This window comes from Centruroides vittatus, unplaced genomic scaffold (assembly GCF_030686945.1).
Source record: "Centruroides vittatus isolate TY-2023 unplaced genomic scaffold, ASM3068694v2 contig_565, whole genome shotgun sequence".
NCBI classification, from domain to species: domain Eukaryota; kingdom Metazoa; phylum Arthropoda; class Arachnida; order Scorpiones; family Buthidae; genus Centruroides; species Centruroides vittatus.
The window spans coordinates 250,306-263,354 of NW_027122336.1; the positions used below are offsets into that span (position 1 = coordinate 250,306).

Genomic DNA, 13,049 nt, shown 5'->3' on the forward strand with positions numbered 1-13,049 from the left:
GTTATAATAATAGTTTTCATAGAAGTATTGGCATGTCTCCATCGGAAGTTACCCCCCTACATCATAGCATGATTTTCGAAAAGTTGTATGGTATAAAAGGAGGAAATACGTTTAAATTTAATATTGGTGAGTTTGTTCGAATTTCGAAAATACGTAAAACATTTAGTCGAGGATACCTACCCGGTTGGACTAAGGAAATATTTATTATTCATGATCGTTTTCCATCTCATCCTCCAACATATATATTAAAGGATTTAAATAACGAGATTTTGGAAGGACGATTTTATACAGAAGAATTACAGAAGGTAACAAAATGATGCAATCAGACTTTTTTGTGACTCTGACAAGCAATGCCAGCATGAAGTTATTCCCTGAAAATAACCAATCTCATTTCACCGTGAAAATGAGTCCGCCTATTGATTTACATGGAAAATGGGTGGTTGGTTTGACAGAAGTTATTATTCCTAGAAATTGGTTTAATATATCTAATCATAATAATGATTATACTATTACTAGACATAAGATTAGGAGAGAAAAAATAGAAGATAAAACATATGTGATTCCATTAACTACAGCTAAAGAAAATGAAGGAGAGACTCTTTTCGATTGGATAAACAAGAATATAGTTTCATTAACAGGGTCTAACACGGCAGAATTCGTTTTAGACAAGAATTATAAAGACATAAAAATAAATTTGAAAGAAGGATTTGAGCTGCATATTACGAAAAAAAATGCTCACAAATTACTTTATTTATTAAATTTTCCGCTGAAAGAAATTATATTTAAACAAGGCACTTCAAATTTAATATTGCGAGCGGAGTCAGGGGAATATATATCAAATTCTAAATTTTATAAAGATCAATTTATACTTTTAATAGAAAGAAATAAAAAAGTTGTCGAGGAAATTGATGTAGAGGAAAAAATTTTTATTCCTATTGGACTTTATTCATCTGCAGAAAAATTTTTAGGGATTTTTAAATATACTAAATTAGCATTACTACCTAATAACAAAATCATTTTAAAAGTTCCTAAAAATATAACGATTGAATTTGGAAACGAATTAAAAGATTTGTTAGGGTTTAAAACACACAAATTTTCTGAGGGTGAATATGTGAGCGACTATCCAATCGAATTGTCTGCAGGAATTTCAGAAATTTTTATTTATTCAAATATTGTTGCTTCTCATCGTGTTGGAGATATATCTGCTCCTCTTTTAAGGGTTATACCTGTGATGGGGGAGAAGACCGATCAAATAGTTAGAGTTTACCAGTCCCCTCTATACTTTCCATTAACCCGTAATTATATTGATACAATTGAAATTGAGCTGCGAACTGCTAACGGGAAAGAAATCATCTTTTTTGGGGGAAAAACATTATTAGTTTTATCTTTTAAACAGATATAAATATCGTTATATTTTATTTATTAACGTTAGTTCGTCTTTGAGAAGTAGAAAATGAAGCTCGATCCTAAGGATTGTATAAATTATTACTGCAATCAGGCAGGAGGAACGATATGGAAACACGATTTTCCTTTTACACAACAATTTGGAAGAGGGAATTATTTCGCTGGACCGCAAATACAGAGGGGATATGGATTTTTCACGAATCTGTTTCGAAAATCTATTCCCCTAATTTCTAAAGTGGGGAAGTATCTGGGTAGCAAGGCTTTAAAATTTGCATCAAATGTAGGATCGGATGTAATTGGAGGGAAGTCGTTTAAAGAATCTACAAAGTCTCGTTTTAAAGATGTGGGATCTGAAATTAAGCAAGATATACTTAAAAAAGTCCAGACAGGATCAGGTATAAAAAGAAAACGAGGAAAAAGATTAATTCAGTCACAAAAGAAGAAGAAGAAGCGAAAACTTAACGATATTTTTGCTGATTAGAAATGGATCCTCATTCGTGTGGTTGTCTCAAATCAGAATTGGACCTATTTAATACTGTTTCGACTCAACTAGCAATTGAGAATACTTACGAAGTTATTGCTCATCCAGTAGCCACCATATCGGATAGCAGAGCACCTATTGAGTTTCTGATATCAGGATCGGGTGAGCATTATATGGATCTACATTCAATTTATTTATGCATTCAAGCAAAAATTCTAAAGAAGGATGGATCGAATCTAAGTTCTGAAGACAAAGTCACACCTGTTAATTATTTTTTAAATAGTATGTTTTCACAGTGTACGATGTTTTTAAATGATAAACAGATTAGCGCTCATGTTAATTACCCATATAAAAGTATATTAGAGGCCTTACTATTTAATTCGAAAGAAATGCAAGAAACTTTTTTAACAACCGCATTATTTTTTAAAGATACTGCAGGACAAATGGATTCGATAAATCCCTTAGATGAAAATAACACTAACCATGGATTAGTTAAAAGATTTAACATTAGCAAAGAAAGTAGAATAATAGATTTAATGGGGCGGCTTCATATCGATTTAGCAAATCAGCCAAAGCTTTTAATAAACAATGTGGACCTGAGGGTGAAATTGGAGAGATCTAAAGAAAATTTTGCACTAATGGCAAATAACGATGAGTATAAAATCATTATTAAAAATGCATCGTTGAAAATTAATAAAGTAGATGTCAGTTCATCAGTTCAAATTGGGATAGAAAAAGCCTTACAAACCGGTATAATAAAAATGCCATTTCGTAGAACTGATGTTAAAGTTTTTACTTTAACGAGTGGAATTCAGTCTACAAGTATTTCGAATGTAGTTATAGGTCAGCTACCCTACAGAATAACTCTGGGATTAGTTTCCAACTCAGCATTTAACGGAAATGTAAAGCGTAATCCTTTTAATTTTAAAAATTATAATTTAAATTATATATGTTTATCAAAAGACAATCAGATGGTTCCCGCTAAACCATACTGTCCGGACTATAGCAATAAAATTTATGCAAGAAATTTTATCTCCTTATTTGAAGATACTGGATGTATTCACCATCACAGATCTACAAATATATCTTATGATGAATATAAAGATGGCTATGCTCTATATTGTTTTGACCTCACCCCTGATAAATCAGGATCTGAGGGTCATATAAGCGTGAACCAGCTGGGAAACATTGCTATTGAACTAAAGTTCTCAAAGGCGATACAAGAAACGGTAAATGTTATTTGTTTGTTGGAATATAATAATACTTTAGAAATTGATCATTCACGAACTGTATTCACCGATTATTAATGAATACCGTTACTTTATGGAGATTAGCGGCGAGCGATCCGAAAATAAAAAGAAATTTTGGGGGAGTGTTTGCATCAGACGATCTCCCGTTTCGAGTTGGTAATAAGCAATCATTTATAATTAATTTAGATGAAAGAAATAAGCGAGGAAGCCATTGGGTATCAGTATTTTTTACGAAAGATAAAAATTCTTGCATTTATTACGACAGTTATGGATTAAAACCGAGGAAAGCAAATATCATCAGATTTATAAAACGAAATTCAAAAAAATATTGTTGGAATAATATTATTCACCAAAGTTTGTTTTCCTTAAACTGCGGTTATTTTTGCTTATATTTTTTATATAAAATTAATAGAAATCTATGTTTATCAGAATTACATGTAACGGATAAATTTTATAACGATGAATTTGTTAAAAAGTTTGTTAAAAATAATTTTCATTTGTCAAAACCGATTGTAACAACTAATAATCAATGTTGTAATTCAATAAAAAAATCTATTTAAAATATAAAATTGTGTTTTTATTTACAAAATTTACATTCATGTTTTTCTTCAATGCAGGAAGGGTTTTCAGAATACATCCGATAATTCTATGTAAAAGTAAAAATATATTTAATATTTTCAAAATGAGGTAATATTTAAAACAAAATAATATATTTTTACCTGTTTTCATATAATGCTTATATGAAAAGACATTACACAAGCCGCAATGGTGTTGGAAATCCCAATGATAGGGACACAGTATTTTAATTTCGGAAGATTTTGGAACTCCGAATTTTTCCACATCTAGCGATTTAATGGCGGTATTACAGATATCATTTGCTCTACGAATTAAAAGTTTTTCTATTTCCCCCCCTTTAAAAAAAATAAATCCATATTTTTGAAATAAATTTTTAAAAGTAAAAACAATATCATCATGATGAATCCATTCATCATTTTCAGGCTTATACGATAAATATAATTTATGTAATCTATTACAGAATCTAACAGTTTTTTTATCGGATAAAGTTAATTTATCCCACCGTATTTCAGGGTGGAAAAAATTAATAACTCCAAAATCCTCCGAATTAAAACCTGTATACCCCATCTGTCGTATTAAATATCCGTTGTATGGGTGTAAACATGCTTCATTTTTAAATCTGAATCCCTGGCAATCTAGTATAACCCCGGGCTTATCTAAAATAGTAAAATTAATTTTATATATAGATTATTATAGCTAGGACTACTACTAAACATATTTTTTTAAAAAAAAAACTTACTATCCATTTTTGCTTGAGTCCACTCATTGATACTCATGTTTCTCCAGTGGTTGCTACCGTGATTTTTCTCTAAAAGCTAGTGAATGTCTGTCGAGTATTTATAGAAAAAAGATTACTTCCGTGTTTCTTACCCAGGGGTAGGGGATTTCTCCCTCACCCATCAACTTGACAACCCTGATAAAAACTTCCGCATTCAGGTTGACCTGTGAGAATAGCTAGAGGATTTTCTCATCCAGCTTAATATACTGGTGATTTATGATTTTAGCTTTAGTTTATATGACATCATCAATACAAAAATTGAATTCTTAAATTTTAATATAGACATCTACCAAACTGACTCATACAAAATATGGTTTTTATCCGAAACAACTTTAAAGCATATGATAGGAAGTTGATTAACTCAGCTATGATGTTATATAATTCCTCCATTAATATTTTTTATGATGATTCCACAGGAGAGTGTAATAAAAATTTTAAAATAAATTTTTGATTGAGAACACAGTTTATTTAACAGAAAAATTCTACATTCAATTTTTAATGAATACAAATTACAAAAAAGTTTTTGTATGTAAAGATCATGTTAAAATGATTCCACAGGAGAGTGTAATAAAAATTTTAAAATAAATTTTTGATTGAGAACACAGTTTATTTAACAGAAAAATTCTACATTCAATTTTTAATGAATACAAATTACAAAAAAGTTTTTGTATGTAAAGATCATGTTAAAATGTGAAAATAAAAATTAATGAAAATGTTTGACACACTTTAAATTTTGTGCTGTCTTTAAATACTATAGACTCCAATTAGAATATAACAATTACAGGATGAATTATTACAAAACATGACACATTTTTCTAAATATAAAATATTGTACTCCACATTACCAGGTATAAAATGCATTAAAACAGATCTAATCACCAGTTATAAAATTACTACTAAAATCAAATTAAATAAAAATTCTAAAATGTATTTAAAAATAAAGTATCTGTCTGTGCCGAGTAAAATTCTGATTAAGCAGTATCGTATTACACCATGTGATTACATCTTTTTTAAAAGTGGTAATTTAAATATAGAATACCACGAGTTACAATTCATACCATTAAAAAATAATTTGTAAAATCATGTGTAATAAACATAAAACTAAAACACGCGAATAGATTGTTAGACTACACTCGGTAAGTAAAATGAATACTGGTATCACTAAGCAAAGCTACATTAAATAATAGAGTTTAAATGAGATGATGAATGATGCCATTGACACTTTTGTTCTCATGAAGATACTATGCTGAAATGATTTAATTCCTTGATGTGTTTTTTATGAGGGGGTTCTAGTTCCTCTGTCTTTTTGTAGAAGGAGCTTCATCCTCAGAAGAACTAGACCCCTCATTGTCCGATGATGATGATGATGAAGTGTTCAATTAATACTATGTTAAGTATATAATATTATATTTTAAGTGTATAAAATTTATTCTATGGTAATATGGCTTTTACATTTGCATTAAGAAAAACAGCGTTCAAAGGTTATGTGAGAAGTTATAGAGCATTTATCTCTAATTATAGCGATCCGAGTATTTTACTTGAAAATATTAGAGGTACTATTTATAGTATTTTAACTAATAATGATTTAATTTCGAGAATGAAATTTTTATTAAATTTAAAGATAAGATTTATAAAATATTTGGAGGATGAGATTATTACTCAAGACATATTTTTCTCCAGTCGGGTAGAACATATTTTATCTCAATATATGATCAATGAAAGGTTAACAAATGCTTTCGACACAATTTTAAACTTCATTGATCAGTTTATTAAAAATGGGTCTGGGTGGATTATTAAAGAAATTATATTTGTGGATATTCATTTAGGAATTTATAAGGCTGAGAATGGGGGGTGTGCAGGGGTCATCCTACCCAAACGTCTATCAAATAAGCATTGTTTGTTGAATATTAAATGTAGTGATAATTACTGTTTTTTATACTGTATAATTGCTAGTTTGTATCCAAATACTAATAACAAAAATTCAATTTATTCGTATAGGAAATTTTTGAAATATTTAAATACAAATACTCTAAAATTTCCAGTAAATATTAAAAATATCCCTTCATTCGAAAAAAATAATTGTTTGAAAATTCAAGTATTCGGATACGAAAAAGAAATAATTTACCCTATTTATATAAGTAAATATCAATTTGAAAAAGAAATTAATTTGTTATTATATAAATCCCATTATTTTCTAATTAGAAACTTTAACAGACTATTGTCTGAAAAATCAGGGATTAGAAAATTCTGTCCCCGCTGTCTAATAGGCTTCCAGAGAAGCCATACCTTAAACGAGCACATAAAATTATGCTCTAATTATAAATATCAAAAAGTTTCTACTCCGACTGGAGAAAAGGCGATTGCTAAATTTAGTAATTATGAAAAGCAATTATATCATCCTGTAGTGATTTTTGCAGATTTTGAATCAATTCTAGAGGAAGTTCACGTAGATGCTGTAAATCTAAATTCTAGTTTTACTAAAACTATTCAGATTCATAAACCTATATGTTATTCTATTGTTATTATTGAAAATGATGATACTTTATTATATTGTAATTTTTATTGTGGTAAAGATCCTATTAAGCATTTTTTATTTGATATTCAGAATCAATTAAATATTTTATTAGATAAAATAAATACTTATGTAGAAATGAATATAGATACTATTCCCGATAATTATGAACATCAGTGTCATATATGTGAGGAGGGGTTTAATAATGATGATATCAGAGTAAGAGACCACGATCACCTGACAGGGAAATTTCGGGGAATGTCCCATAATCACTGCAATTTGAATTATAGATTCAAAAAATTTATTCCCATTATACTACATAATTTTACAGGTTATGACTCTCATCTGATTTTCAAAAATATCCCCCCAAAACTATTTTCGAGAATTCAGATTATTCCTGTAAATTCAGAAAAATTTACAACGTTTACTCTAGATCATTTTAAATTCATTGATAGTTATCAATTTTTAAATTCCTCGCTAGATAGATTAACAGAAAATTTAAAAAATGCAAATTATAATTTTCCTATTTTTAATCAATTTTTCTATAACAACAAAAATAAAAATTTGTTAAAAAGAAAAGGAATTTTTCCCTATTCTTATTTTAAAAACGAGGATATTTTATACGAGAGATGTTTACCCCCAAAAAAATATTTTTATAATGAATTATCTGGAGAAAATATTAGTGATGATGATTACCAGCATGCAAAATTAGTTTGGGAAAAATTTCATTGTAAAAATTTTAAGGATTATTTAAAATTATATCAATATGTTGACACTTTATTATTAGCTGATATATTCCAAAATTTTAGAAAATTAAGTTTAAAGTATTATAATTTAGATCCAGTATATTTCATAACAGCTCCAGACCTAACTTGGAATTGCGGGTTAAAAATGACAAAAATCGAGCTAGAATTATTTCGAGATATTAATATGTATCTTTTTATTGAGGGGGGGATGAGAGGGGGGCTATGTCTCTGCGGAAAACGATTTGCTAAAGCTAATAACCCTCTAATTCCAAAAACCTATGATAAAAATCAACCACATAACTATATCATTTCGATAGATGCTAATAATCTCTATGGATTTGTAATGAGTTCTTATTTACCTGTAAATAATTTCAGATGGTTATCTGAGGATGAGATAAATGCTTTAGACATTCGTAATATCCCCGATAGAAATGATATAGGCTATATTTTAGAAGTTGATTTAAAATATCCCCCAAATATTCACCAGCGTCATAATGACTTACCACTAGCTCCAGAACACCTCATCATTCCTTATGATTTATTATCAAATTATCAAAAATCAATATTAACTAAATTAAATTTAAAATATAATAATAATAATAAGAAATTAATTCCAACTCTTTTTGATAAACAAAATTATGTAATTCATTATAGAAATTTAAAATTTTATTTAGAAGAGGGGTTAATATTAACTAAAATTCATCGAGTGCTCGGATTTAACCAAGAGCCCTGGCTTAAAAAATATGTACTTTTTAATAACAAAAAACGCCAGGAATCAACAAATGATTTCGATAAATCTTTTTTTAAATTAATGAATAACAGCTTTTTTGGGAAGACCTGTCAAAATGTAAGGAAACGCTTAAATTTAAAAACAGCTACAACTGAAAATCAATGTCGGAAATATTTATCCCAGATATCTCTCGAAAATTTCCAAATTATTAATGATAATCTCACAATTTTTAAAATGAAAAAAATTAACTTATGTTTGGATAAACCAATTTATGTAGGGTTTTGTGTATTAGAATTAAGTAAATTGCATATGTATCAAACATTTTATAAAATATTTAAAAATAAATATGGTGAAAATGTAAATTTATTATATACCGATACCGATTCACTAACGCTTCAAATCCATACAGATGACATATATGAGGACTTTAAATCATTTCCAGATATTTTCGATTTTAGCAACTATCCAACTACACACAAACTATTTGATGTAAGGAACAAAAATAAACTAGGATATTTTAAAGATGAGACATCATCTAAACCTATAATAGAATTTTGTTCATTAAAACCAAAAATGTATTCATATATTTTTGATAATCAAAATAAAAAAACAGCTAAAGGAATTAAAAAATCCGTTGTTAAAACCTTTCACCATGAAAAATATAAAGAAGTTTTATTTAATAGTCGACTATTGAGAAATCAGCAGTTTGGAATTAAAAGTAAAAATCATGTTGTGACAACATATCTTCAGAATAAAATATCACTCTCACCATTTTATGATAAAAAATTTATTTCTGATAATGGTATAGATGTGACATCGTTTGGGCATTATAATTTTTATATTTAAATTCTTCCAGATTTTCTGATATCATCATACCCTCAATACGGTTATATATTATTATACAAGAGGAAACGAAATTCAAAAACTTGTTTAATACATGGTGTTTCGAGTAAAACATATCTTTGTTTAAAACAAGCTGTGAATAAGGCCGGATTATTTAAATTACCGGAGAATAAGAAATACTATTGTAAATTTTTTATACTAACTAACCAGATAACAATACTGTTATGTAATAAGAATTTTATAAAATGCGGTTGTGTTAATTGTAGTAATCAACTGTAATAATCATTACTGTACTTTTTTAAAAATGTTGTAACCAATAATATGTTTATGTAAAAAAAAAAATAAAAACTTTATCCTAATATCGAATTTTTTTTATAGACTACACATACATTACTTCACTGGAATGGAAAAAATTCTCGAGTTTACCCATGGATGAAAATAACATCAGACGTTTTAAAAACTTTGTTAACTGGGAAATTATAAGCCAAAAAACTGATTTAAGTCGAGACTTCATTTCTGAATTTGCAGATAGTTTAAACTGGGAATTAATATGGAAAAATTATATATTCACTACTACATTCATCAAAAAACATATTAAACATGCAAACTGGAATTTAATTTCTGAACATCAAGTATTAGATGAAGAATTCATAGATAATTTTTCAGAATATCTTAATTGGGATAAAATAGCAAAATTTCAGCTTCTCTCTGATAATTTTGTTAAGAAATATATTGATAAATTAAATATGAGAATAGTTTTAAAATATCAACGATTAAAAACAGATACACTGAGGGAATTAAAAGATTATCTCCACTGGGATTTAGTTTCTCGCTATCAAATACTGAACGAAGATTTCATTCATGATTTCAAATATCATCTTTTCTGGTGTTACATTATAAAATATCAGAAACTAGATCATAAATATATTACCGAAAATTCTCATAGTTTGTTAGTCTATATACTTCAAGATATTAGTAACATCGTTGATGACATAATGGATCGGTTAAATAAATTCGACGAAGAAGAAGAAGAAGAAGAAAATTAAAAATCTGTAATATTATATTAGATTTTTTAAAAATAAAAATTATTAAATCTTAAAAAGAGTCAATTGTATTATCTAGAAATATATTCTGATATTTCTAACATCATTAGTAAAAACTTACATCTTAAAAAAGAGCACAGGATTTTACTTCTGTTCTTCTTACAAAAACAAAGGCATATGAAGGCATTGGTAAAGAAGTGCTTCAGGTAGAGAGGCTACTTCAAGGATGTTAGAAAGGTGAATTTGTAATTACTCTAAGGACATTGCAAAGAATTTTCATCATCTATTTTAAAGCCGGGGTAGATATAAATCTCTCATTTAAAAAAAAAACAGAGGCTACTACAAAAACGTCTAAGGTCATTAGGGATGTGGGAAAGAATTTTCAAAATCAGGGTATAAGACAATTTTTATAAATAGAACCTACTTCACAGATGGTGGGGAGGGATTTTTGTAATTATCTTGAAGTAGGAATTCTAACAAATTAAACTTTATTGATGAAGGGAGATGGGTGAGGTAGGAATTCTAACAAATTAAACTTTATTGATGGAGGGAGATGGGTGAGGTAGGAATTCTAACAAATTAAACTTTATTGATGGAAGGAGATGATTATTAGATGGGTGAGGTAGGAGGGGAATTATTTTTTGATGCTGATAAGGAACAATTTTTGACTTCACTTCAGAGTAGAGCGTAATCCTCTTTATTTTTATAACCCAGTTTGTATCATTCATTTACATAGTATCAACTCATATCACGTTCTTCCATTGGAAAACATCAAGACAATGTAGCATAACTTCATCTACCGAATATTTCTATATGAAAGGCTACGCGCATCAATAACATTTAATTCTGTAATAAAGTTTGATAGATAACACTTTCTCTCAAGCAGAAAAATCAATACTTTCCTCCATTTAAATGTTCAATTTTATTTTACTGTTTAATATTTTGTTAAGAATGATAAATATGTATTATCAATGGTTTACAATTGATTTACATTTTTCATTTTGATACAACAGGATAATAGAAGATACGACATCCAATGTGCATGAAAAATTGATGAACCATGCACCAAAAAAGAAAAGATTCGCTAAATTAAGAAAATTTTTTAAATTCTTCTTTTGGTATGTATGTTTAATATATGTAGCCTATATAAATATATATTTGATATGCACACATAGGCTGTTTGACAAATTCTTATAACACTTGAGGTTATGTTAATATTTTTTAACTTAGATAAAGTCGTACATATCCTTCAAAATATTGATTGAATTTCTACATATTGCTTAATTTGTAGATTTGTGTACACTTTCGATTCGTAATCACGAACAACTAGGTAGATAATAAAAGTCTAAACAAGTGTTTAAGAATAACAACTTTACTGAATTAGTTGGTTAACTAACCTAAATTAGAAAAAAATAGCTATTGATTTGAAAATTATTTAGATAATTGAATATTTTAGATGAAAATTTTATTTACTTTTATTTTATTTTTACAGAACACAGAAGAATTTTAGAATTTACATCTATTTGAACAGAATTACTATTGTATATTCCATCATATATTTTCAATTTATTGATACATTATTTGTATTTGTTAACTTTCAAGTTTATGAATCTTAATTCTGTTCGTAATTATTATTATTTTCATTAAAATATGTTCGAAAATGGAAAAAATCAAATTTGTAAATAACAAGGAAATTTTAATATTGAAAATTTTCAAAAAAGTTCTAAAATTTAAAATTTCCAAAAGTTTTAAAATTGAAACTTTCCAAAGAAGCTTTAGATTTGAAAATTTCCAAAAAAATTTTAAAATTTAAAATTTCCAAAAAAAGTTTAAAATTGAAAAATTTTTAAAAAAGTTTTAAATTTGAAAATTTTCTAAAAAGTTAAAATAAATACTTATAATTTAAAGACAAAATTGTTATTTTCCATTTATTTATTATTCATTGCTATTGCAAAAAGAAGTTTATTTTTTGTTGATTTATTCTAAATGTGTGTTTAAATACATTGTATGTTAGTTTATATGTTTCTTATTTGTTACTCATTCATATTTAAAAGAAGGAACGTTCATATTTGTACAAAAAGGAATTCTGTTTCTTGTTAACCTACTGTTGTCATTTGTAGAAAAGGGTATTTTGTTTTTTGTAAACCTACAGTTGTTATTTGTATAAAAAAGTATTTTGTTTCTTGTAAACCTACAGTTGGTATTTGTAGTAAAGGGGATTTTGTTTCTTGTAAAATACAGTTGGTATTTGTAGAAAAGGGTATTTTGTTTCTTGTAAACCTACGTTTTGTATTTGTAGGGAAGGGGATTTTTTTCTTTTAAACATACAGTTGGTACTTGTAGGAAAGGGAATTTTGTTTCTTGTAAACCGACAGTTGTTATTTGTAACAAAAAGATTTTGTTTGTATTATCTTCTTAGCAATATTTTCTTGCTATTTATATTTTATTCTTTTATACTAAAATAATTGATATGTTATTTATTCGTTCATATATATTTTAAAAAAGATTTTTTGCTCTTTATATTTTATTCGTTTACATTAAGAAGAATTTCATGTTATTTATTTGTTTCAGTATCTTCAGAAAAGTTTTTTTGTTATTTAAATTTTATCCTTTTATACTAAAAAAATTTGATATGTTATTTATTCGTTTTTGTATATTCAAAAAAAATTTTTTGCTATTTATATTT

General features: G+C 27.3%; 1 protein-coding gene and 1 long non-coding RNA gene across 2 annotated transcripts; one reads left to right on the plus strand and one right to left on the minus strand.

The window, feature by feature from the left end:
• Positions 1 to 1,887: 1,887 nt before the first annotated feature.
• Positions 1,888 to 3,192, plus strand: LOC136978987 (uncharacterized protein F54H12.2-like). Its single transcript, XM_067274867.1, has one exon. It carries the CDS (start codon positions 1,888 to 1,890, stop codon positions 3,190 to 3,192), a length of 1,305 nt encoding a protein of 434 aa, XP_067130968.1.
• A 498-nt stretch (positions 3,193 to 3,690) lies between these two features.
• Positions 3,691 to 4,777, minus strand: LOC136978989 (uncharacterized). Its single transcript, XR_010881316.1, has 2 exons — positions 3,855 to 4,777; positions 3,691 to 3,781 (listed from the first exon to the last, which is right to left on the minus strand). It is a non-coding gene; the product is annotated as an uncharacterized lncRNA (long non-coding RNA).
• Between the last annotated feature and the right edge of the window lie 8,272 nt (positions 4,778 to 13,049).

Bases quoted from the DNA above. Each gene is read 5' to 3' on its own strand.
- LOC136978987 (XM_067274867.1), top strand. From the start codon at position 1,888: ATGGATCCTCATTCGTGTGGTTGTCTCAAATCAGAATTGGACCTATTT.